The 26963-nt window shown below is 39.8% G+C and overlaps 1 protein-coding gene across 7 annotated transcripts in view; it reads left to right on the top strand.

Annotated features, from left to right (window-relative positions):
• The first annotated feature begins 2651 nt into the window (after window positions 1–2651).
• ralgapa2 (Ral GTPase activating protein catalytic subunit alpha 2) overlaps window positions 2652–26963 on the top strand; it is a 95290-nt gene continuing 70978 nt past the window's right edge. For 2 of the 7 annotated variants that reach the window (XM_085392402.1, XM_085392398.1), the window contains exons 1-3: window positions 2653–2931; window positions 19394–19504; window positions 19876–19925. In XM_085392402.1, coding sequence (XP_085248528.1) covers window positions 2826–2931; window positions 19394–19504; window positions 19876–19925 — 267 coding nt within the window. In that variant the 5' untranslated portion in view covers window positions 2653–2825. Of the gene's footprint in view, window positions 2932–19393; window positions 19505–19875; window positions 19926–26963 lie in introns of all 7 variants that reach the window. The other 5 variants (XM_085392397.1, XM_085392399.1, XM_085392400.1 and 2 more) reach the window with 4 other exon arrangements.

The following is a 26963-nucleotide window of genomic DNA, read 5'->3' on the forward strand; positions in this document are numbered from 1 at the left end:
GCTTGTGTCTGCTTTTATACATATACAGCAGAGGAAATAATTAATATTAATGATCATTTACCAAGAGGCAGCCAAGAAACCTAAATGACTTAAAGTTCCTCCTGAGATGTGTGCGAACCTGGTGACCAACTACAGCAAAGGTCTCACCAAGGGTTTCTCCACCGCGCACTAAATGATGACTTCCTTGAGGATCAAATATTTATTTCACTTGGTGTAATGTGTTAAACCGAATTTAATTTAATGTGTTTTTTTCCGGACTTTTGGTTGATATTCTGTCTCCTTCCAAAAAGTGAAACTACCAGACAAAATGAGAAGCTGTAAAAAATGAACGACTGAGTGAACTGGGATCTACGTGCAGAGAAGCCAAAGAAAAAGCAAGATTAAGACCTAAAAAGAAGAAACCAATATATAGCGGGCCAAGGAGCAGCATGGATGAAAGTGATGTTCAGTGCCGAATGACAAATCTGCAGTGTGAAACATTTAAAGACGACTACCTGAACAAATTTTCTGGCTAATGGGGTTGCATATCAGGTAAAGTACCGGGCGGCATGACCATCATTAACTCAGCACTATTCACACAGGATCACACTTGCATGTTGGGCATTTTTCTCATCTGACAGAAAGTAGGTTTGGTGATAATGAAGCCATTTTTCAGGATCATAATGCATCTTGCTGCAGAGCAAAGAGTGCTCAAAAAGGCAGCTAATATCAACTTCGTGCCATGGGCAGCAAACAGTCTGGATCCAAGTCTGATTGAAAATTTATGGTGGAAATTGAAAAAGTAAATTTCCATAGTGAGCATCCATGCTGGAAAGCTGATCTGCCAGCCGCTATTTGGGAAGGCTGGTTGAGAGAGCAGGTTGATACAGAATATTGCTTTTCATTAGTGAAATCCATCCATGCCTCAGAAAAATCAGGTCGTTATGAAAGCCACAGGAGATGCAATAAATTATTAATTTTGGTGTTTTTGTAGATTACGCCATCATTTTCCCCTCAACATCGAGTGTTTCCATTTCTACTTTATCTGGAAAAAATATAGCGTTAATTAAAATAATTCCATTTAATTTATTTGAGGCATGTTTGGCTGTTAGACAAAGAAGAAAAGCAATAAGAGTGAAGGTTGAAATGATGCTACTGAGACCTGCTAAGATGTTTGATTTGAAGATGGTGGAGCTGACAAAAAGACGAGTGTTAAGGTTTTTATTGAGTGTGACCAGGATGGAGAAGATTAGAAATGGCTACGTCAGAGGAGTGGTTCAGGTTGAGCACTTTGGGAACAAAGTTGGAGAGGCGAGGTGAGATGATTAGGACATGTGCAGAGGTGGGATAGAGCATATACTGGACACAGTGGACAAAGGATGCTGAAGATGGAGCTGGTCGGCGGGAGGAAAAGAGGAAGACCTCAGAGAAGATTTATGGACGTAGTGAAGGAGGACATGCAGAGGGCTGGTGTGACAGAGAAGGATGGAGCCAGGTGATTCCCTGTGATGATCCCTAAAGGGAGCAGTTGTGTCATAATTGTGATTTGTTTATGTCCTTCAAAAAGTGGTGATTTCATTTGTCAGTTACCCTTAGTTTTGATATTACTTTCATTTATTTTATTAATATGTGTGAACATACGCACCGTGTCCCTCTCTAGCTTTAGTGTTAGAGACTAAAAGGGAAAGCATTCTGTACATTCTTTCAAATCTTATTTTAGTTAGTGTTTCAAGAGCACATTATTTTAGTTTGTTTTTGTTTGTTTGGGTTTGTTTTTCAACCCAATTATACTTTTATACTTCAATTCACTAATTATACTTCACTCACCTGATGACCTTGTGTTGGACAAAATGGGCAATCACTACTTTATCTTTAATTTTCATGAAACAAATTCTAATTTGCAAGCACATTTCTGTTTGTTGTTGTTGTTGTTATGCCAAAAGGTGATTTATGAAACAGGATTTATGACTGGGGTCATATATAAAAAATAAAGAAATTACCTCTTTTACAAGTATCTTTATGAGTCTGAGTTATTGTACCTACAAAAAAAAATCAGAACTGTGACATTATCCTTGTTACAATTTCCTCTTGGTTCGATCTCTTGTAAAACACATTTTTAATTTGAATGACATTAAAATAAAGAATAAACTTTCTTTCTGTTCTTTCTGTTTAAAAATGTCTTAATATCATTCATGAAAGACACGTTGAACATAGGCCAACAAGTCATTTACAACAGTTTAAATACAGACAATCATTTTGGGGAAAATATGGAAATCACTTTTTCTTATCAGTGTATATAGTATCATGAATATCCATCCACTGCTCCTCTACTGTAGTGTTTTACCTTAGACACCAGAGGGCGCTTGGGAGCTATATCAACCCCCTTTTATCAAAATAAAGAGGTATACAGTCTCACAGTCCCATTTTTAAACTAAAGCTTGCTGCCAATACTCAAACTTTTAGACAGGACAGTGCACTCAAGCCCACTACTATCAGTTTCTGAAATTAAAGTAGACAAACTCCTCCGTGGTGCTTTGAAAAGTCTGTTCTTAACCTAGAAAACTGAAATGAGTAACCTTACTTCTAGCAGGGACGGAGAGTAAAGCTGAAGGTGCAAGGTGTAAAAGACATAAACACGGAGGCGTATTCATGAGGTCTAACCACGCCTCCGTTAGACTGCGCTTCCGTGTTTACACACCCACAAAAATAGTAGACTCCAGCGGCCGTCGGGCGGCTGTTTACCGAGCAAGCAGAGTAGCAGTGAGGAAAGTGACAGCCACACGGGAGGCTCGGTGTATGGTGAAAGACAGGTGATTTCAGCTTCCACGGTCGCATTTTAAAGCGTAATGTTCACTCGAAGGGGGCATGGAGACGTCAAGAAATCTACACAGAAAGTTCTGGACCCAAAGAAGGATGTGTTTACCCGGTTCAAACACCTCCGGACTCTGTTAGGTGAGTGAAATGTCACCGGGGAGCTGGATGCTGCATCGTCGAGGCTTAGCTAAGTGGAGCTAGCTAGCTGGCACCAGCCGACTGCTAACGTCAAACAAGGCGTCAGGTCAGCTGGCTGCTTAGTGCGAGTCCAGCCGGCTGACCTGTAACATGCATCTGCATTATGCCGGTACCCTCTGCTGTTTGAAGTCTTTGTTCATTTAAAATATGAGACAAATCGCACTGTGATGAGGCATGGATGCTAGCTAATACAAGCTAGCTCCCCTGCGGCTACCTAGCCAGCCAATAATGCTAACTGATGCAGGGAAACAGATGCCGAGAACAGGCTTTGCTGCTCTTCGGTCCTGTGCCATCATTATAGTGTTAAACACGTAACTGAAGCTTCGTCATTCAGCATCGATTCGCACAGGTTGAAGTCTCTGTTTGGACTTTTGGAGAGAAGACAGGGCTTTCTTACTGCAGGTTACCTTCCCGAGTTTCAGTCAACTTGCCTCTACCTTTTTTTGAGAAATTTGACATGATATTGACATAAACGTGTTACACAAGAGCAGTCATTTATTTTAATCCACTGGACAAGGAAGTGCAGAATTTATGAGGCTCATAAAACTGTTGTCTTCTTGCGCTGCGTTAATAAAAAAGAGACACGACTATGTTCTGCAGTCACCTGACTTGTGTTGTCCATACGAGCTGTTAAACGGTCTGAGTTTGCACGGCTTATTCCATTGATAAACTGTAATAATGACAAGTGAATGCTGAATCTACACTGATTTAAGCAGAACCGATGACGTGCAAGTTGTACATTTTATCATGCCGAATCATATCAAAGACAAAATAAATGCAGTGCTGGAATTTGAAGGCACCATCATCCTTTTTATAAATGAAGAGCGCATCCATTGGCTGAAAAATATATGTGATAGGCTAATATCTGGTGATATGTCACTGGTGTATTATTGGTTTCTCGTATTTGGAACTCAAACGTTGTATTAGAGGCCAGGAGGTCAAATGTTACAGTCGCCTCCCATCAGAACTCTGTTGACAACATCATGAATGCTGTACTATATCTTGTGCTCTTCTGTTATTCTCCGTGCTTTGTCAGTAATCGAGGTCAGTGTGGAGAGGAACAAAGAGATCTGGAGAAAAACTGCAATCTGCTCACTCTGAGTGCAATAAATCATGTCTTTCAGAAATATCATTCAAAGTAGGTCATGTATGTGTATTTCTTGACGTGGACCACACAGAGGTGAACATCTAGGCAGTTAATTTTCTCTTGTTTTTATTTGATGATTAATGGTTATATCCCCAGAGTAGCTGGAAAACAGATGCAGTAAACACAGTTTCTTCTCTTGTTTTCATTTAGATTTTATTTTATTTATTTTTTTACATAAAGCTTTGAAAAATATTGGAAACCTTTTTACATATTGTCCCAAAATACACATGATGACTGATTTGGGTAAGTTTTAGTTACAGTAAACACTAATTGCTTTTAGTTAGAGCACTTTTAGAGCTTCTAAAGTTTGGTATGTCTGTGGTGGCAGTGAAATTCAGAGGAAAGTCCGAGCACGTTTGCCATGTTTAGAGTTTAAACCATCGGTTCATTGACACGTGCCTGCTTGTAACCTTTTCATATAGTGACTTGTTATCCAATTTATTGATCCTCAGTACTGCAGCAGGATTGTAATAGCCACTGTCAGCCTAACAGTTGTAGCTTGAGCAAAGCTGTGGGAAGTTGATATGGTTGAAGTTTTTTTGCTATCATAGCAAACTTTCAATGTCAAGACTAGTACAGCCAAGGTGGAGGTCAGCACAGTGCTCTGCCTGCCATCTGTGTTTTTCTTTCCCTCATGTGCAGCTAAAGATAAGGCTGGTCTGTTTGTCCAGCAGCTGATAGTTGGGCCGACGTTGCAATCTCCCCCAAATTCCCAGATTACACCGAGCTTGCAGTTCAGGAAGGATTTCCTCCTGGTTCTGCTGGTTCCTGTGTGGCAGGAAGCTTGATGAGAGATGGGGGTGAGGTGGAGGACAGGGCAGGACAGGGACTTGGATAGAGCTGACCTTCTTTCACCAATCACGCTGTTTTATCTTTTTGAAATATTTAAATGTTATTATTCATAACACTAGCAAGAGAAGACATTCCCAGAGGCGGCAGGCTGGAACAGCTTCTGGTGGGAGGAAATTTAATATGTAGCTTCTTGTTAAACTTTACAACCTGTATGTCAAGCATCCACAGCTGGGGTTTACCACACTTATTTACTATGTTCCAAGGAGAAGATACCATTAAGGCACAGTTTGTTTTTTAATGACTCTTATGTTTTCAGTAATCCTTTAATTTCTGCACAGAAGTTTTCAACCTGCTCGTCTTCTCTCAAGGTCATTGTCTATTAAGTTATCCAAAATTTGACCTCTTTATGTCATTGCCACACCAACACCAGAAATTTGGTAAACAGGCTTGTTAAATCAGTGGTACTATCAGCAGTATTGTACTTGAAAGGACAATCTGTGGTCTGGGCTATTTTCAGAGTGGCCCTCTATTGGTTTTCTGCTCACTGAGCCGATCTGTGGGATAGAGTGTGAAAGCTGCTGCATGTTAATTTGCTGGTCATGCCTGGCTGCATTTGGCTGAGGTTGTTAATTACAGGAGCCCAGCAAAACCACCTGATCACTCACTGCTTCACACACTTGTGGCACCAACCGCTTTTCCTTTGACTTCTCTCTGTGCGAAGTCTTTCTCATCCTCGGCCCCCACCTGCTGAGCTCGCTGTGCATCCCAGTGCTCCAGGTTGTTCATAGTGACCTGGAGTATGATGATGAAAGTGTAGGAAATCCTTCATTGACATGAATGTAAACAACAGTGTTTGTCTGGAGGAATACCCATTGTATCCCCGGGGCAGTATTTCTTTTTTAGTGCCAAGTCAGCTATAAACGAGTCACGCTGCTGCATTTGAAGCTCGTAAATGTTTAACTCAAAGCTTTTCGTTTGTGAGGACTTGAGACCGGGTGCCTTGGTTGAAGGAGTAAATTAGCTGTTGTTTCTTTACTTTTCAGCTGGTGTAAACAGGCTCAGCTGGAATCTGCTTGTGAACTGCACTGGAACAAGTGTTGCCAGTGATAACACTCAGGTGTGTTTGTTGTAGGTCTTGGTATTTTTAAGTTTGCAACCAAAGGTAAACCTGGGGAAAAAATGAAGCTCTGTACTCATCGTTCACAAAAAATGAAAATGGTGTCATTACACTCTGCCTTTCTTCGTGTGCTGTTGTGTGGGTCGGGGTCAACTGAAAGTGCTGCTGTTAGAGGAGGAAATCACAAGTTGAAGCACCAGGGGGGAACAATGAGCACAACACTGGAAGTGCTCTCAAGAAGGTCCTCTGTGTGGCTGAAGTAAAGGCTGAGATCACTTGACTTCTGATTCTGCCCCATTTGTACAACACTCAGGTTAGACTTGTGAACAAGTCCAGCCTCTTACCATCTTTTATCCCACACTGCGTAGGCAGGATATCAACACTTAAAAAGTGTAGTGCAGTTCAATGCAAGTGTCATATTAAACTGTCCTTTCAGGATTTTATTAACCTTTCACAGTCTTGAGTTTTGTTTCTTATTTTCATGCTATCACCAACTAAACTTGTATCCGAGTCATCATGGATGATTAAAGCTTTTTGACACTAATTGGCATAAGTGGACTCTTTAATGTTACAAGTAAAATAAATCTGACCACTTTTAAACCAAAACATTTACCTGGTTTCCAGATAAATGAAGAAGTATGCAGAAAGAAATCATTGTTAGTTCCCTGTCAGATAAACTGTTAATATAATGATGTTAGAAGCATTGTGTGCTGCTTAGATTAGATGGCAGCTTTAACAGCTCTGTAGTGTTGCCTATTACAGCAGCACCTCCTCTCATAATGGTCTAGGCATTTAGCATCTTAGCACGTACTTAACACGTGCTAAATGCCTTATTAAGAGAAGCACAGAGATGCTTCAGAATAGAAATGAGGAATATCTAACACTGTATAATCATGGAATAGTGTAAAGCTGCCTGATTTGACTGTACATTATAAATTGTTGTAGACTTTATCAGTTAAATTTATATTTAATATATATTTGCTCATAAAGGTGAATGTTTTTAACTGCTTTATATTAGTTGATAGGGTCGGCAGGACTATGACTCTGTCATGGATATCAATTATTTATTGTGTTGCAGTGATATCTAACAAGGTGGTCATGTTAACCACATGGTTTATTTAGGCTGGAGGGGAAGATCTATTTCCTTTCATAAAGTCTATAATTTTTACTGTCTTGTCAATCAAGAATGGGAGCAGCTACTGGCATCAACAGGTAGACGACGCTTCTGCAGCAAAACAGAACTTAGCCATGCAGGTTATCAAATAGTCACTTCTAGATGTTATTGTTACTTACTGTGCTGCTTCACTGATTTAAGTACCCTTTGAGTCAGTAATAAAACCCAAATATGTGTATATCATGGTGCAGTTGATCGTAATGAAAGTGTCAGCTTCAGTCTCTCGGGGCTATTTATCAGAAGCAGCATCGCCCCCCTCCCTAGAGACAACTAGACTTCTTAAAAATCGATCCTTAAAAGAAGAGACTGGATTATAACTGTCATGATCTCAAAAATGTAAAAGCAGCAAAACAGGTTTGTTTTTGTCCACATCTGCAAAAAGGCTCATGTGAGCCTATTACAGTGTGAAAAATGGCTGATGATCTAACAGATAGCTGCTGGGCAGACGAATGTAAAACCTCATCCACGTATTTGTTTTAGATAAATCAGTGGAAGAGCTTTTTTAAAAGAAGTTATAGAGGAACTAAGGTAAGCTGGGGAAAAAGCTTCAGTTCTACATAAAGACTGAGTTATCTGGCCACACACAGGAAGCAGGTGGAAGGTGAAAAACGAGTGTTTTGACCAGTAGTTGTCAGAGTCACTCTGGTAAATGAATGATGATTTATTTATTCATTAGCTACATTGGAACAGATCAGAGATTAATAACTCTGTAGGCAAAGAGCTTCAGGCTTTAAGAACAAGATTAAAAAGTAGATGTAATAAGAGGAACAGTTTGTTTCCACCCTTGTTTCTGCTGTTAATGTTGGTGGCTTCTAAACTGGTGGCAGAGTCAAGATAAGCATTTGGCAGTACAAAGAAGTCCTATCCCGCAGTCCCTGGGTGATTAGAATTGCAAATCATGGCACCATAAAACAGAAACTAGCTATCGCGCATTATAAATGCTGGATCGGCACACCTCAGTAGGAGTGGAGGGCTCTTATTAGTGTTAAGTTGATGTTGAAGTACGTCCATACCGTAGTAGTGACAGTTTTAGGGTGTCCCGTGTCTGTGTTTTCAGGTGTTTCTCATACACCATCAGAATAAACTCTGGGGCCATTTCTTTGAGTCTTTTGGAAATGTTCTTGGCTTTATTTTCTTTTTGCCATCACTGCTGTTTATCAGAGCCCACATTTCAGATATAAAGATATGTTTAAATCACATGCTTTTGAATGAATTCCTTTCCTCCCCTTTTAGCTACAGGCCAGCTGATGAAATGGAGAGAAAAACACCAAAACCCTGTGTTGTGCTGTGGGTGATCTGTGTTTCACCCACTGCAAAACCAGTTTGACAGGTTTCACTGTTGACCTTTCCTGTTTTTATAATGGCCAAACTTAAACCTAGCCCCCGTGTTTTACTGTGGCAGCATGTTATTGAGATCTGATCTCAGGGTGGATTTACATTTCATGTTGCCTTTTTGAATGCACAAGCTCCCGCTAATCTTAAGCAGTTTTAAAGCCAAGTAAAAACAAACACTCAGGTTTGGCTTACAGTCCATCAGATTAGTAGTTTGAGTAAAGCACAATCGAGGCTGGTGTTTGTTTCAAAAATAGTCAGTGACAAATTGATATTCAATGAAAATAGAACCTCTGTTTGGGGTTACACACTTGCAGGTGTTCATGTGACCTTGCCTTGTGGTCAGCTGTTGCGTCTTTACCTGTCTGCTTGTTTCAGTTTGGTCTTTCGTTTTCACAGCTCTCAATAAAAGTAAAGATGGTGCGTGGAGAGGAAGAGTGAGTGTTGCCAGTTTAGCAGCTCAGTTCTGCGATAAGCTGTTTTCTAATGTGTGGGCTCAGACTGGGATAAGGTCAGGCTTTGCCAGTTGTAGCATGACCACTTCACACTGTGCTCTCTGTAGACTCATAGGCCCCAATCTGTTACACAGCTAGACACTAACTGCAAGTCAAGAGGCATTCATGCAGTGTTTGGCATGGTGGCACCATAATGAAATGACATGGACCAAAAGTGATGGGATTGGAGGAAAGTCCTTTTTCATCACAGTTTCATTCTTGTGATTGATTTAATGAAGCTCTACACCCTCAACCATAAATAATACGTCTAAATAGGACTCTAGTTTTTATCCACACCATCATGTTACATCATGTTATGACAAGCCTGATGAGATTTAATTTATGGTCTTCCATGAGTATAGCTGATGCTTTGAGAGTGTGGCAGCCTTTGCAGTGTTGCTTTACCCTAGCACCATGTTAGTTATGGGTCCACCAATTGATCAGTGAAGCATTGGCTAATATACAAGTAAGTCAGCAAGGTGTGAGTGCCTCTGACAAATGACAGGATATTCTGATATTGGACATGTCTGTTAGATCATGTCAGTTTTGTGGATCTTGTATCTAAAATACAGTTTTATAAGTTTGAAAGATTATGATGAGTAAATGTCTGTTTCAACCATAAACATAAAGTTTGGAAATATTTTATTTATTTTCTTAAGCTAAGCTCACAATCAGCCAACCACTTGTACATTTGCCCAGTGCTGCAAAATAAAAGCTTTAATGGCCGAAGCAATCCATAGAAGACGAGTCTTGTCAGTAATAAAACAAATGGCTCTAATAGACCCCCTGATAAGGAAAATCATTCTGTCCCAGCGAGCATCGAATTATGATTGACATCTGTAGATTGGCAAAGCCTGGAGCGCATTTAGTAACACAAATGTTCACTGTGTGCTATCAAGGCCTCAAATGTGCCTCACACTGACTGCACCTTATTGCATCATGTGACAGATGTGTCCTTCTCTGCTGGTTGCAGCAGATTTATGATTAACTTTGTTTCACTTTGGTCAAATATCAACCTTCTGTGGGTTGCAAAGAACTTCCTACAGGAGATATGTTTTCCTGTTTTGTCTTCTTCTTCATTTACATTCATGAACGTGGAATTTTAGGACTGATAATTGACTCTACGTGTTTGTTATGTCCCATTTTAATAGTGTGGATACTGTAGATATATTAAATAGTTTTAGAAGAAGTTATATATTAACTCTGCTTCCTTTTTTTTTTTTTTTTTTTTTTTAAGCACAGACAGCCACAAAAAAAGTTAGAGTAACTTGGCATACTCTTGAGCTTATTAGCAGTTACTGAGATACTTTAGAAATGGTTGAAATCTGTTAACCTTACACTTAAATGAAACCAGCTGACGGCAGCAGGTCTGTCCTTTGTTGTCTGCCTTTAGATTGTTTTTAACTAAGTATAAAACATTCAAACTCTGCACACTGACTTTATATCTTTAGTTTGTTCCAAAGGTATTCAAGTATTGTTGCATGTCTTAATAGTAAGTTTCCATCAGCACTGCATTAATGCTGCCCCTGGCTTCCCTTTGATTGGCAGCATTTGTTGACAAAAATAATTTTATTATGTCAGTATTTATTTTGGGTGGAGCACAAATGGTTTCACTTCCAGTGCTAAGACAGACATTGTTAAATAATATTGTAAAGGCCGTACCACATTATAAGAAAAATGTCCCCTCGACACAAAGCCTTTCAAAATGTTACCAGTATTGTTTTATCAGCAGCATTTTTTTTTCTGAATGCAGTGCAATAACTGACAAGTTTTTGTTTTTTTTTAGTTTTTTTTTTATTCAACATTAAAACATGTTGAATAGAAAGACTGGGCTCATGTTGGTCCACTTACATGTTTCAAATGTCATGTTTGATGTCTGTCAACAAATAAGAGGACTGTTTGCGTGCAGACTTAGTATGTCACCCTCTTAGGGTTTTCTTCCACTCTCTCAAAATGATTCCACACTTTGGATTTCCTGCCTGACATATGTAATTACTGTAACTAATTACTGTGACCACTGGTAGCAGCCATGATAACTGTTTGAGACACACTGTCACCGCTTTCACTAAGTTAACTTGACTAAGAATGATCAAATAGCATTTGGGCGGCTCTGTGAATCATGCTGTCTGTTAGTGGAGGATCGTAGCTCAACATGCAAACAGCCACGGAGCAGGATGGGGAGCAGAAAAAAACAGATTTTAAGTAGTGTCCATAATTGGCTTCATATTCATATAGAATTTCCATTATTTCTGGAAGGATGACGGTAATAATATTCTTACTTAAATGCATTTTGTTAATTGGAATATTTTATAGCTAAGGTACTTGAGTAGAATAGCTAAGGGTATTGCTGCTGACTTTTGCAGTTATTATTCAATAATAAATACTTATAAATAAATGAAAAATGTTTGAACTGGTTAAAGAACTGAATATTCTCAAGAAATCCTCAAGGAACAGGCGTATCTTTATTATGATCAATCTCCTGCAGTCTCTCTAAATTTGGGAAGTATAATGGCATCCATAGTGCATTTGTCGCCTTCTCCTTTAGCTGGCATGCCATATCTGTGCTCCTACGTGTTGGCAGCCTCCAGGCATCCGTGCCGGGGCCCTTAAAGAGTCCTCTGTGTCTAATGTGAGCATTCAGCCAAGGGCACATATCAGTCTCTTCTCTCTCTCATCTCCTTTCTGGCAAGAATATAGTGCACCTGCAGTGCTAGCTAGCCCAGGACTAATGCAAATGAGAGTGTGTCTGATCAAAGGCTTTATTCGACTGCTTTTTGTGTATGACGTGGCATACTAATGATTCAGCTTTAATTGAAATAAGTGGCGTACACTGGAATTTACTCAGAGACTTAAATGTGGTTTAACAAAACCTGTTACACTGAATGTCAGTTTTTATTGGATGTGTTGTCTGCTGATTAACTTTAAACAGGGGAGTAGGCAGAGTGGCGCATCGTGGCCCATCGCCTTCAAAGAGCAAACAGCAGAAGAGCACACCAATTATTCAGCTAAAACTTGAGACTGTTCTGCTTTACCCAGCGGGTGGCTGCTGTTCATTTTTCCACCTTATTTGAAATGGTTATGCATCAAAGGATGTGCAAAAGCGTTAGATAACACTTGAACACTGTTTGGGGTATTTCCAACCACTCTCACCATAGCAGCTCTCGGTCTCTTTGTTGTAGAAGTCACAGTAAGATGTAAGGAAGCCTCATTCATGTCATGATGATGACGATGATATGAATTATCCGATAACAGCGCTGCCAAAGATCAGAAAGTAAAGGTATAATCTGTCATTTTTTAAATTAATTTTTTTAGACAGGAGGATGAGCTGATAGTATTAGACTGAACATTTTGAGAAGATACTGTGTTTAACGGCTGTGCAGTATATAAGATTATGGCTCTTAGCTCTGGCTGCATATTATTGTTTTGCAGCTGGTCGTTTCACACAGGGGTGGAACATCTGCCCTTTCCTGACAGTTAACAGGAAACATCACAATGGAGAACTGTGTCCTCCGAGCCAAACCTGGCATGGCTGATGTGTTTGGCATGTATTTATTAATTCCATTGTAGAAAATTGCAGATCTCCGAATCATTAACTTATCACTGTCAGCACCATTTAGAAGAGTGTTCATGCAATTGTTTGTTTAATAGGGCTGACTTGGTGATCCCCACAAGTCATTTTTACTGCATTTTATGCAACCAAAAAAGGCTTTATGTGAGTATGAAGCCTTATTGGGCACTTTATCAGAAAATAAACAGTAACTGGAAGGAACAAAATAGCACCTGTGGCATGAACTCGGCATTTGACGTTTGAAGGCAGTTTAGCTCTCTAGATTTATGCAGTCGGCACTAAATTGTGCGTCTCAGCAGATATTGAGATTTATCAGACCGTGTGTGTGTGTGTGTGTGCGTGCGCGCGTGTGCGTGTGCATGTGCGTGTGTGTCAGCCTTAGATTTCTGCCCTCGGCCTGCAGATACCCAGCCAGATGTGATCTTGTTGTTTCTTGACTCTGTCTCAGAGTTTGTTGTGCACTTTGAACGTTTGTGAAACTCAGCTCGAACCAGTTTGGCCACACCCCGTTTACTCTTTTCACCAATAAAATTGTTTCATTCACCCATTTTTATTGTGTTTTTGAACTTCTTCAATAAACCCTAAAGGCGTGTGTGAGAGACATTTCTAACAGCAGTTTCATAAATTGTATAAGCATGTCTATCACCAGTCATGTTGCCACTGCCAAAGTTAGAGCGTTTTTACCCAGTATGATTCTTGATTAATTCAACACTAATTCCTGTGTTGTATCTCCATGCTACCATGCATTGCCTTCCTATCTCATTATTTGGCTGATTGCATTTCATTATCATTTCATTTCCTGTTTTTGACGCGAGCAGATGGAGAATGACAGATGGAGGCGTGTCATTCAAAGGACTGAGTTATTTTGTTGGAATCGGAGGATACAGAGTTATCCCCAGCATTCCTGGGTCTGGAGAGCAGGTTCTGTCGCTTTCTGTCCACATCCTGTTACCTGATGATGTTGGATATCTTCTCACATTGCTGGATGCTATTGAACAATTTCATTCTTTCATTTAACACATTTCTTTCATAAAAAGCAAGTCCTGATGTAGCAAGCATAAGAAATAAAGTTCCTCTCTTTCTGTAAATCATTAATGGCTTAGCAGACCATTAGTAGCTGGCAGTGTGATCAGATATTAGAGTATTCTCATTACTGAATTTTAATGCATTAACCCTCTCCATGTAGCCTGGACAGTAGGTCTGTTAGGAGGGATTGTATACACTCCCAATCACATCTAGGCTCTTTATCTGAACTTTAGTACTTGTAGGCAGATGACTGTCAGCTTTTTCCAACATCCTTAAGGGCTTAAGGATGTTGGCTTACCCACTGCTGAAGAGCGCAGACTAGTATCACAACAGCTTGATGTATGAAATTCACCCAGCACCATAAACATATGAAGCAGCCAATAATATTTAATTTAGAGGCATTTAGTGATGAATTGTTACACAATTCTTTTCTTTCTCCGTCTTACATTACAGGTACATGATTTTCTAATCTAATCTGTTTGATATGAAGACTTTTTTTTTAATTGTATTTTATCCACAGAGCTCTTAAGTACACATAGTTTCATCTCAGGGCACTTTTATATTGTAAGGTCAAGTTCTTACTGTTTATTATACACAGGACATGTTAAGGCCAATGTGCTGAATCCAAGTTAAAGATTGTGCATCTGCACTTCTTCCATGTTTTCAAAGCTACTGGGAAAGCAGTGAATAATCCTTCATTCTTCCTGTGCTCAGAGGTGACTGTGGGTTCTTGCACTAGCTTCAAAGGATAACACATAGTAGAGCTAGGGTTGTCAAGTGGGCAGCTACCATCCTCTGCATTTTGCTGATTTAGCCATTTTTTTAAATGGTTTTCCCCAATGCCTGTCCATTTAATCTTATTTCAAATATATTCTGTACAGTTTTACTAACTAATAATAATGTATAGGGACAAGTTTGTCTTATATTCTTAGGTGTACAGATCCTACAATAGGGGGGGAAAAGTATACCTTTAGTTTTCTGATGTGCACTGACTTGTGTATGTTCTTGTCATTAAAGCGGCTGTTCTGTTCTAAATGATAACGTGTCAGCCCTGCTTCCACTATGACTTTGCATGTTTTGTTTGATTATTGTTAGGGGCTTGTTTATATTAGAGGTCATTCTCAGCTTTTCATTAGCAGCATTCATATGCAGCATGTCCTAAAAGCTCACTTTTTAAAAGCTTGTGACGTTACTACAGCCCATGGGCTCACGGTTTACCAGACACAGACACTCATTGAGCCAGATAATAAACCCTTTTTTTTTTTTTTTTTTTTTTTTTTTTTTTTTGTTTGGGGGGAAGTCATTGAAAGATTGGAATTAGGGGAATGATGTTATACAAATGTGCATAACAACTTTGATTTTTAAAATAGTAACGTGTATAGTAGGGCTGGGCCATACCATACTGTTCACAGTAATACTGGTATAATGTTGGGCAACGATGAGAGAATTAAATATTGCGATAGAATATGGGTAAAACGTGCATGTGCAGTGCCTTTGTTTTCATACGCACATGATGGAAAAAGCATGGCGGCGATGGAGAATGAGAAGGGAGAAAGCGTATCGTTGAATGAAACGGATGAACCAGAACTGGTTTTTAAAAATGCTTCAACTTCAGTGGTGTGGAACTGGTTTGGCTTTCGTCCGCCAGATACACTAAAGTCACATTAAACAGTATTATAATCATTCTTTATGGTTCACACTAACTAGATAGGGTAGCAGATAGGGCTGTGCGATATGACCAAAATCTCATATCCCGATATAAAACATCTATCGTTCCAATAACAATATAAATCACAAAAAATTAAATATTTTCTGTAAATTCTGTGAATCTCGGGTAGGTGAAGTGTTTCCAGCTGGGCGTCGTGTACCTGGAGTCGAGTGTTCTAACCAATGCATGAAACTACACATTTTTAGACATAAATTGTAAAGGCCGCCATTTTCTTTGTGAGTATTTATTACACGGCGTGCTGCGGGGAAAAGCCTGTTCTGAGTGTAAGGTTTATTTTTTAGCACCTGACAACTATTTTTTTTTTTTTTTTTTTTTTTTTTTTTTGCTTCTCATCCGTCAATACTCTGCATACTTTTTCATGTGATTCCGTTTATTTAGAAAATTCTCAACAGGATCTTGAGCTTTATTGTGAAAGGTTAATGTGGAAAATAAACAAGCGGACATGCGATGCTGTTACCGTCGCTGTTGCTAACGACAACCCATAAAAACAGGCGCTTGTCCATCCGTAGTGTGGTTATATTAAATATAAGAGAAAGAGAGAACTTTAAGAAATGAATATAGCCACTACAGTGGCCATCAAAACGATGAAAAAAATATTGCCGTAAACAGTTTATTTTGCGACACCACGAAACAAACAATAGCGTAAAATGAAACGATAGATGTTTTTATATCGTCATCCGATATATATTGTTATATCGACCAGCCCTAGTAGCAGAGAAACGCCAAACTGAGCAACATGAGCCTTTAAAAAGGTTTGGTGTATTATTCTGTGCAACATTTCTGATTCTGGATAACTAGAATATTTCCCCCTGTGCATCTGGGGCTACTTTACTCTGAGCCGCTCCCAAGTGACCAAGCTTCTCACTGTAGCTCTAAGGGAGAGCCCAGGCACTCTTCCATTGAAGGCTTATTTCAGCCTTCTTCATCTGCAGTCTCACTCTGTTTTGCCTCAGTGGTTAGCGAGTGTTTTCTGGAGGTTGGTGGCTGTCTCTGGGTTAAATCGGTCACAGAGTATGTTTTGATTGACCTTGTGATTTCTTTGGTCTCGCAGATTCCTGGGTTGGCCCATAGTGTTCATGCAAGATGCATTTGTCTGCAAGCACTTGTTACCTTATGGAGAACATTCTACTTTAAAGTAATAGTTGTCTTTACTGCTAAATCATGCGACTGGGGCTTTAGTAGTTGATTTTGCAGCAACTGCCTGCAGCCACTTGCAACCACTCAAGGAATTTTTTTTTTTCCATAGCAACTGGTGGCTGGCTATAGGCATGTGTGACTGGAGACTAAGGTTCATTAGATTTCTTTAAATCATTTTAGTGTTGGATGTTATTTTTATAACAGTGCAGTTGACCGGAGCTAATTCCTTCAGTTCAATGTGTTTTGTGATTAAGATTGGCTCATCTAAAACAGTCTGATAGTCTAAATCTAATCTATAACCTAAAATCAGTTTAGATTTGGATTGGAAATGGGAAAATTGGAATAATAATCTTTTTTTTAATTAGTATTATTTTTTTGTTATCCTACATTTTCCAGCATCTCTTTACAACTGTTTTTAGTGGTTAAAAATTAGCTGAAATAAAAACCTAAAAAAAATCTCCCCCTTTTATCCCTGTGTTTTTTAACGAAATCAAAAGTCTGTTACCGGTAGTTTAAATAATACAGACATTTGAATTTCCTGATGGAGCTATTCTTGGTTATGCTTCACTGTTTTGTTTCATGATTAATGAATCTTAGCCTCATGGGATTAATGTAGCTTTTCTTTTTTTCATGTACATCTTCTTGTGCTTTCTCAGTTGAAAACAAGCATCTGTTTCTACAGCAATGGGCTGATAATAGCTGCATTACACTGGTTTAAATTGCTAGCTGCTGGCTGGCAGGGAGGTTGCCTATCTGCGGATATCATCAGGTAGTTTTGTTAGTCTACAGTAATTATGGGCAAGCTAAGGTAACTGTAAAGCATTGATGGTAGTAAAACTGGGTCGGGTAGAAAGTCGGTGTCATCTCACTGTGTGTCACCAATTAGTCGTTACATTATACATCTAACTGTCAAAGAGCAGCGTCACTAGGGATTCACCCATGATGACATGATTATTTATTTTTTCCTAAATCGAGGCTAAAAATGTAAAACACTCATTACTTTGACTCAGTTTTCTCATCATGCATCTTCATTATCCCTGCTTTGATCTCAGGGCAAAGCTTTGTCTTTGTCACGTAATTCATCATTCCAGCAGTCCCCGGGAGTTGGACAGCTTCTGGGAGTTTTCCAATTTGCCATTTAGTAGAGGGAGAATTGGAACAGAAGGTGAAGCTTAATTGCTCTGTTTTGCCAGGAATCATTTTTGGGAAATGTATATGGGGAAATTATAGTTTTCAACTGTGTGTGTGTGTGTGTGTGTGTGTGTGTGTGTGTGTGACTAAACTGCTATTTAATGCATTGAAAAACACATTTACCACAGCTGTAAATAAATATAGATAGATTAATGCTTGAGGAAGCTTAAACATGTGTATTAGTTAAATATCAAGCAGAGGTGTCTCTTCCAGCATCCCAGCTGCCTGTTAAAGTGTATTTTTGCCCAGGAGAAAATCTGTCTTACAATAGCACTTCCTGAGTGCTGACCTAAATCCCAAAGAGCCCTATTGGATGGCATGGAGGAAAAAAGTCATCTCATTTATTCATCCTCCAGTGTAGATGAACTCAAAGTATTACTGGCTGAAACATGGAGGAGACTTTCATCACAGCAGTAACTGAAACAATGGCCTCATATTGTCTGAGAGTTTTGCAATCTTGAAAAAACAGAAGGAAACAAAAGGGGAAAAAATCACAAACTGATATTTTCTTTAACATTTATTTGGTTTGCAAGTATGTTTTGTCTCCATGTTAAACTGTGACTACCATTCTTTAGATTAAGTGCTCTTAGCTTTGCGTTGTATTCCTCACATGGACTTTGCCTTTGGGAGCTACAAAAAGTATATTTTGCGACTCGTTTAGCTTAAGCAGAACCTTAAAGTGATTCCTCACAATAAGGTTCTGGGTTTGCACCTCCTAGTCGACTGGGCCCTTTATGTGTAGAGTTTCTGTGTTCTCCCTGTGCCTGTGGGACCTTCTGAGTACTCTGGTTCTCTCCCAAAGGCATTTTAGGTTAATTAGCCATAGGTGCATGTATATGGGAGAAGGTAAGGTTCTCTGTCCCTCTGCCAGATCTCAGTGGACCGGTGCGTGGTTCACTGCGCCTTTTGCACCATAACTGCTGAGATGGATTGAGTTAAATAAGCGGTTGGATGGGTGGATGAATTTATTAGACGGCATCCATTTCACTGTGATGGACTGCAGCTTGTTTGCCTTCTGTTTAGGAGATTGATTGCAAGCTAACCAGAACCTTGTACCAGGCTGAGGCTCCAGAGCAGAAGGACCACTGTAGTCGGTTGAGGTGCAACATGGTGGCACCGGAATCGGTCTATTCATTGTAGTGCCAGCTTAACATGTATTACTTATTAGTTACTTATTATAATTTATGTACCAATGCACGGATGTGCCTCTGTGCGCCACCACAGAGGCAACAATACAAAAATTGTGTCTTTGTTGGATAAAATGCACATTTCACAGTAAAAGCATCATTTAGAAATCTTTCACTTTTCAAATTGTGAAATTGTAGATCGGGGTAAAAAGTTTCTCAACGTCCCCAAAAAAAACAGTTCTCTCCCGTGGCTACAGGTGAGGAGTGGGAGAAGTTACACTGCTTAAGGAAGTGAAGCAATTTGCTTTGTTTTAAAATGTATGTAGTTTTCTGTTTAAATGGGGAACTAATGGGAACTCACTGTCACTCCTGTGATTAGTGTCACACAGACAACATTAAAGCATCCAGGTTTCTCAAAACAGACTACAGGGGAAAATCTCTACATTAACAAACCTTGAACGTTGAATACACTGTTGAATAAAAGTGATTGTTGTTTCTTTTTTATTTAATTATTATTTTATATTCTCACTGACTAAAGTTGATTGAGTTTCTTTTTCTTTTCCCCCAGATATCATTGACAAGAGTGAGTTGAAGACATTCTTTGAGAGCAACAGTTCTCAGATTTATTTTATCTTCTATGAAAATTTCATTACACTGGAAAGCAACTTAAAACAAAAAGGTGAGTAAAAGCTTTTTTTGTAATAAACTGCACATGAACTATTTAGCTGCTGCTGTCAGTGTCGGTTCAATAATTAACCCTCTCTTTGCCCTCTGTGCTACAGCAAAGGTTATTTTCCGTTTGCCCCACATTTCCAGAGCAGCGGTACTTAGAGAATCAATCTGATTATGTTTAGTGTAACTGAGTGGATTGAGCTTGCCTTCATTCATTCCCACTGGGACTGCGGTCTCATGGTCATACACGTTCATTTAAATGAATGTTTATGCAATGGCCCATATTATTTTTGCATTATTGATGAAGCTCTATGCAGCATAGCTTCAGGTAAAATGTTTTAAAAACTTTGTACTAAACGTGTATTCTTTGTGCTTCAGGGAACAAATCTCAAAGGGAGGAGCTGGACTCTATCCTCTTTATTTTTGAAGTAAGTGCTCTGTTGTTTTTTATGTTGATATCTCCAGCTGGTATTTCCAGGTAAACTCGGGGAGTAGAATCACCTGCTACGTCCTGAATTCACTTCATAGAGTCTGTAGATCAATAGCAGGTTGTTCTAAGGCCTCATTGTTACGCTGCCATTCAGTCCACTTGTTTTTAAAATCCAGGCGTGCATGCAAATCAGAGGTGTGTTTCATCTCTGCATGCACAGCATGCTGTTGGCTCTCTAGCCCCTCCCTCTGTTTTTGCTGAGCACTTTTATGTTGCACATGCAGGTTAAAGTCCCCTACCTTGTTTTCCCACCTGACTGCAAAGGCAGCTCGAGTTTCCAATACAAACAGTGAGCTCTCCGGTTACATTTGCTCAGGGCAGGGCTGTTAGGATGGCAGCAGATCAAATTGTGGGGCAGTCTGTTTGTCTCTTTTGGTACAGTATGCCTTGCCCTAAATTTTGTCATCACCTGGGAGCAGTATCAGGGGGTTCCTTAAATTACACCAAGTCACAGCTAGGGAAGCGCTGCCAAGGATCCTTAACTGCTATAGTCTGTCTTGAGCGATGGATTACTATGTTGTTGGGGTTTTTTGGGTTTGTTTTTTTTTTTGGGGTTTTTTTAGTCGGGCATATCAAATGCAAATTGGGCTCAGTGTTTTCGTGTAATCACATTACGTTTTCGGTGCTGTCTGGGTGATGCATCGTGTACTTCATGCATGCTCTGAAATGCTTCCCTATGTGTCTGGCTGCTCATCGTTTTTCCTGCTGGTGTTCTTTCAGTCTGTCAATCTTCTTTAGAATTAACACTTGTGCCGATGCCCCTCTCCTGCAGATCATACCAGAAATTATTTTCTGATCAAAACAGAAAAATGTTATCATTCAGTTCAACATTTCCATTCAGTTCTCTCTATTCTTTACCTAGAAACCCACAGTGTCTGTCTGCACACATCCAGTCATTTGACCTGTAAATAAAGCCTGGATTCATGGCTTCTACATATTTATGGAGTCATCTTTTCAGAGAGAACTAATATTGAAAGCAGCTTAACCCTCATTTTTCCCCTTTTAGCCCCTGCCTGTGACGCTGTGTGCTTTTACCCATGCACTGAGAAGATAAGCTTGCTTTGACTAATGTGGGCAGGACAGATACAGGGTTGCCTTGATCCTGAGCTGTGCTGCACTGTGTGGACATTCTCGTCACACCACATTACATTAAGAATTTTTTCGTCAATGTGATATCAGTGCATGTACTTCGAACATGCATACTTGAAGAAAATGTGTAATATTATGCAACGAAAGATGTGGCAGTGCAGCAGAAAATTAATTAAAACAGTGTTTCGAGGCAATGGCATTTTGCTCCCTCATAAATTATTTCTACAACAAGCACAGTAATGTAATATATTTCTTATGGGAATTTTACATTTATGCCACGTGTGTCATACACCTTCTCTCAGTGCAGGATAATACTTTGTGTAAACGGCCATTGTTAACATAAGTGATGGGAATCGCCCGGCCAAAACATGGCAGCTTTTGTCCAGCAAGTGTCAGAGGATTTTGTAGCGTGGCCTACGAGTGGATAATGGCTGGGACAAAAGCAAGTTTGCAGCACAGTGCTTAGAGTCACACTTTAATGCTGTATGACAGGGTAAGAAGAACAGGACATCTCAACATCACTTCTCATGTTCTTTGTATGAGTTTCCCTGGAGAACCCCGTTTACACTCCTCTCTTCAGGAATGTGAAACGTAGTCCCTCACGCTCTCACCTGTCCCTCACATCTGCCTGATATATACAGTCCACGTCCCCAGTTTGTTTCCTTCGAGCTGGCTATGTGGGGATTACTTTGCTGTCATGATGAGGTATGCAACCCCTTTTTCATGAGTTGCTGTGGGGGAGCATGATCTCCCATGCTGGGCCCGTTTGAGTAATGGCTGTCTAGAGGGGGTAATCTTTTGTTCCTCTGCCTAAACTGTGCTGGTCCACTCCACCCCCCCATCCCACCAGCAGCCATCACTCCCTTCCAGGATTTCTTTGTCTGCTTCCACAGAGGCATCATACCATGGCAGTCTTTATGGGAATGCAACCACATTTCTGAGGATGCAGTCGTGTTCTCAGCATCTTTTATTTTGATATTGATTAAAGATTTTACCCCATAAAAAGCGACATAACATTTATTTATTTTGTTTAACTTTAATAGTTAGTCAATGTTGAATCAAAGGATTGCCTTAGTATGACCACAAGGCTTTGAACTCTCTTGGCAACTGTTTGTGTTTTATGTTAAAACATGTTTTATGTTTTTGAATACATGTTGCTATGATACATGCTGTTAAAAATAATTCAAACGAAAAGTTTTCAGTGTATAACATCCGCAGAAAAAACTGTGTTTGGCTCCTTTGACCGTGTAGGCGGAGGCTTGAAGTAACGTTAGCAGTTTTTCTAGTCATTCACAGCTTGAGAGAGCGAACACTTAGTTTGATTAGAAGTTCTGAATTTATTGATCGAAATGTGAAAATACTCCACTGCCTAGCCATTAACATCTGCTGCACTTTAATCATTATCTGTTCCTGCAAATGACAAATTCAGTGGAGACTTCCAAGGTGATTGATGGTTAGTTGATTCCTAGGCAGTAACTCCCATACAAATCAGGCACATTAGCAACAAATACACAGAAACAAATGTGATGAAGTCAATGTGATGGTTGTCATAGAACATGGACAGAACATTGAACAGCTGTAAATTCACACAGAAGAAACTATCCTCTGTGTGAGAGTGAAATTGGAAATGGGCAGGTGGGAATCATGAAACCTATGGGCTGTTCAGCTGCAGAAATCTGAGGCAGTTTGTGCACAACCTAAACCTAAAACCTCACCAGTATCACAATCAATGAAAGAGGGTAAACTACTATAGATTTAGTAATCATGCTTTTTTTTTTTTTTTTTTTTTTTTTTTTTTTTTTTAAATTGCAGTTCATTTGGGTAGTTTAATCAGAATCAGAAATACTTTATTAATTCTGAAGGAAATTATGGGTTACAGCCGGCAGCATGCACACCAACCAATACCAATCCCTGAGGCCAGCAGGGGTTGGTACTGGTTCTTCCTACAGACTGACCAACAAAGAGGCCACGTTCCAGGTATGTTGGAACTTTGATATCAGAATTCATGACATCACACATGAGTTGGCACGTTCCAGAAAAAGCGAGGAAAAACAGGATTTGTTTCTGTTCTTGGCATGCTGGAGTCATTCACGCATCACACGCAGTGCAGCAGTAATACTACTTTTGTGTTTAAAAAAGACATTCGTGGATAGAGCCTGGTCAGTGCTCTGTGTATGGCTTCTTTACTAAGTCACAAATACACAACAGTGGCAGTACAGATTCAAAGGTTTACAGTTTCACAACTGTTTACATTCACTGCCGCCATCTTGGATTGCTAACTCGGGGTTTGTCTGCTCCGAGTCGGGAAATCTGAATTGAGGAGCCGTTTCCCAAAAATTCACTGGGGAAAATGAGTGTTGCGTCAGGGCCAGGCATATAGTTTATTGTTGTACTTCAATTAATTAAATCAAATAAATTAATTTGTTTGGAGTGGCCTTTTGCATGCGAACATGTCCACAAAAAATCTTATTAGCCTTTATAAATAAGGTCAAGCAAAACAATACATTCTAATTACAGTTCTGCTGGTAGGCTAGTGGCTGCACACAGATGTAAAATTTAATATAAAACTCCCTTATAGCTCCATCCCTGTGAGCATCCCTGTGCCTTTCAAAGACACACAATCTGCTGTAGATGCATGGATGTGTCTCCATATCTGTGTTGTACATGGATTCAGACATGAAGGACAAAATTTCTTTTCCTCTTTTTTTTATAAAATAAAAACTTGTGCCAAAAGGATAAACAGGCTTCTCTTTACATTCGGTAAAGATTCATGGTTTTCAATCTCTGTCTTAACCTGTTGGCACCCAGCTGCTGTGGAGAACCACCTGTCTCGTCAGGTGACCTGTGCGTGAGACGCACATTGTTGCTGATTGGCCAAGAGTTATTAACAACCTTTAGCGATCAACAAAGAGCCAAATTTGACACATGTGACAGAGGTTGTGAGGTTGATCAGTGAAGTTAAGTGTGCTTGTTTAGTTCATTACTTTCTGATTTGAGTGCAGAAAGTTAAGGAAGGAGGGCTTCTTTTTTATTGTCATGTAGTCGTTTTATTCGTGTTTTTGTGATTTTTGTTTTTTGTTTTGTAATGACATGTGTTCATGTCTTTAGTTTTCATTCTTGGTTTGCAAGCTGCAGTCGTAAATTGTTTATTTGCTAATCAGATATCAGCTAATTAGAGCCAAGAGTTGGTGTTTGAGAAAATATTTTTCTACATGTAATTCATTTCTCTTTCTTGCTGCTGCACAGTAGAAGGATACTATAAAGAATGAGTTTTACAGCCAGCGTGAGACCTCTTTCTGTTTTCTGCTGTCACAAGACCAGAACCAGCTTCTCAGGCCTCAGGGGAAGAGTTTGTTTATGCGCCTGTATTACTGGAGATGACTTCTCACTGACAACAGTGGCATTGAACACTGGTGCCGCTGTGGTTATGGAACAGGTTAAGGGACAGCTTTGGGACCCCTGAAACTCCGTGACCTCACCCTGACATGTCAAGTGCCATCTGGACCTGAGTCAGCAGGCTGAATTCCCCTTGTTATCCTCTCTGTCAAGCTGCCCCATCTAGATCTGAGACTTAACTTACTGACTTTTTAATAAACAAAATAAATCTATTTTTGTATAGTTTTTTGTTTTTGGAGATCACAGACTGAGAGAAATCTTTTTTTTTATAGGAATAGTATCAGCCAAAATGGCAACACACTAAAACAAGTATCAAGCAGAAAAAAAAGACTCTGAGAGAAGAGAGATCTCTGAGGTTAAACTGAGATTTATTCATGTCAGCCGTAGCATATGATTTATTTTGACCTGCATGTTTTTAAATGACCAGGTGTGTAATTAGTAATTAATTACATAGTTTAAGTCTCTATCATGAGCAGCCATCTATAGTTCTGTTCGGCCTTGTGTAATTGCTTCATATTCTTTGTTCCTCTAAACCTCGGCTAACGCTTCTAATAAAAAAAATGTGCTCAGGGCCATTTAGTTACATGATTTGTTTTACAGTCTAATTCTTCTTGACTGGCAGTTTACCCATTGGACCCTCACTGGTTATGCATAATGCAAATGTACAAAGTGTAGCTTGGGGTTGCACAGGGGAGCAGCAGATGAATCTTGATGATCTGTGCGTTGGTCCAGAATATTACAGATAGGAACATTTTTGTCACTAGTACGTAACCTGATTAAGAAGAGTTTTTAAAACGGACCCTAGAATGCTGTAGCTTGGCTTTGCCAACCAAAGAGGAAGGTGTAGCAGATGGATGAGAAGCTGGTGTTAAGGCGCTGAAGGAGTCTCATGTGCTGTTGCTGCCATCTACTGGCCACAGAGGGGAATTAAAACAGTTTTGTAACACTGTTCCCATATTTTTGGTGTTCTTCTTAAAAACAAAGAATAAAAACAAGTGTTTTGGGCTTAAAGCACCATTTAATTGGAGTTTTGTATATTTTACTTGGTTTAATTTGCATGTTAGTCAAATTTCTGTTCAGTCTTACGTGGCTCACACTGTTGTGGCATAAGCAAAGCAGGTGTGTGTAACTGACGTCTTCTCTCTGTGCTTTTCATCTATAAGTGTTTGTAATCCCAGGGCCCGCTTTTGGTTGATTGAATGCAAGCACTATACATTGCACTTTATTTCCTACACTGCTTACTCTGTGTTATAATTTGAGTTTTGCCTGTTTTGTCTGGTTTTCTCATTATTGCACGTCCTTGACTGCAGTTTAAGGTAGATTAGTTCGTTATGTCTCTAGTGTGTTTGGTCCTTCCTCCATATATGCTATATTCATCTCTATGATTGCCAGAAATCCCAAACAATATGCAAAGTACAACATTTCATCTAAAAGCATTGCATTGTGATTGGTGCTAGAAGCCCTTGTAGACCACATCTGTAAGCAGCATATTCTGTGTCATGTTCAGGCTCTACTGCTGGAAATCTAAGTACGGATCATGTAAATGTGTTAAGGCTGCTGTTGGACCACAATAATGCCCTTATATTTATGCTGGAGTATGGCTGCAGATTAGTGTAACTCCAACAACATCCAGTCCTGCAGATTTTGTATTCGCCTTGTATCAGCCGGTAAATTCTTCATTGTTGCGGCCGCCATTCCAGCTCCACAGGGAGTTTTTCTGAGCTAGCTTCTCCACCTCATTCCCACTCTCCCTTCCTAATGCTCTGTGAAGAGACAGTGTTACTGTGTGCACGCACACACACAAGGCTTAAGCTGGCTACCCTGCTGTGCTACCGACTAGCATAATGTCTCTACTGGCATAAGGAGACAAAATGAAGGTGGCCAGCACAGCCTTTGCGGAGATGTAATAATCCCACTTGGGATCAATACCAAGGTGCAGCCACACGCCTGTACACGCATATTATCGAGTCTGGGGATCAGAAAGAAGTTGAATGGCACAGATAGTCATCCAGCGCCCCCTTAAAGTGATGTATGCCTTTCAGTTTCTCTGCTGTCACTGATAATGACGGGGATTTAGTCTCAGAGGACAAGAAGGGAAAGTTAAAGATAAGGGAAGAAGGAAGTTGTTGACAAACGGAGACACTCAAAGCCTGAGATGACTTGTGGGCCACCACAGCTCTCAGCATAATGCGGCAAAGCACAGGGTAAAGATAAAGCTCATACCATTTGTCAGACCAGTGTTATGTCCATGGCTAATAAAGCACAGAGTTCTGTTAGTATATCACTTCAGTGAGTTTTTTTTATCCTGCCAGTTTCTGTTTCAGTGCCAAGTTTCTTTTCCACTGTTCATATCTGTTACTATAGGAGACTAATATTTGCCATTTCTTTCCTGGCATGCTCACTTTCCTTCTCTCGCCTCTGTTTCGTGCACTCAAGACCAGATGAGCTTTTTATCATGCTGACCACCATCGGTTGTCTGGTTGAGTGGGTC

The sequence above is a fragment of the Rhamphochromis longiceps genome, linkage group LG19, assembly GCF_057381845.1.
Source record: "Rhamphochromis longiceps isolate RC_006_pf linkage group LG19, R_longiceps_female_GT1.1, whole genome shotgun sequence".
Lineage (NCBI taxonomy): Eukaryota > Metazoa > Chordata > Actinopteri > Cichliformes > Cichlidae > Rhamphochromis > Rhamphochromis longiceps.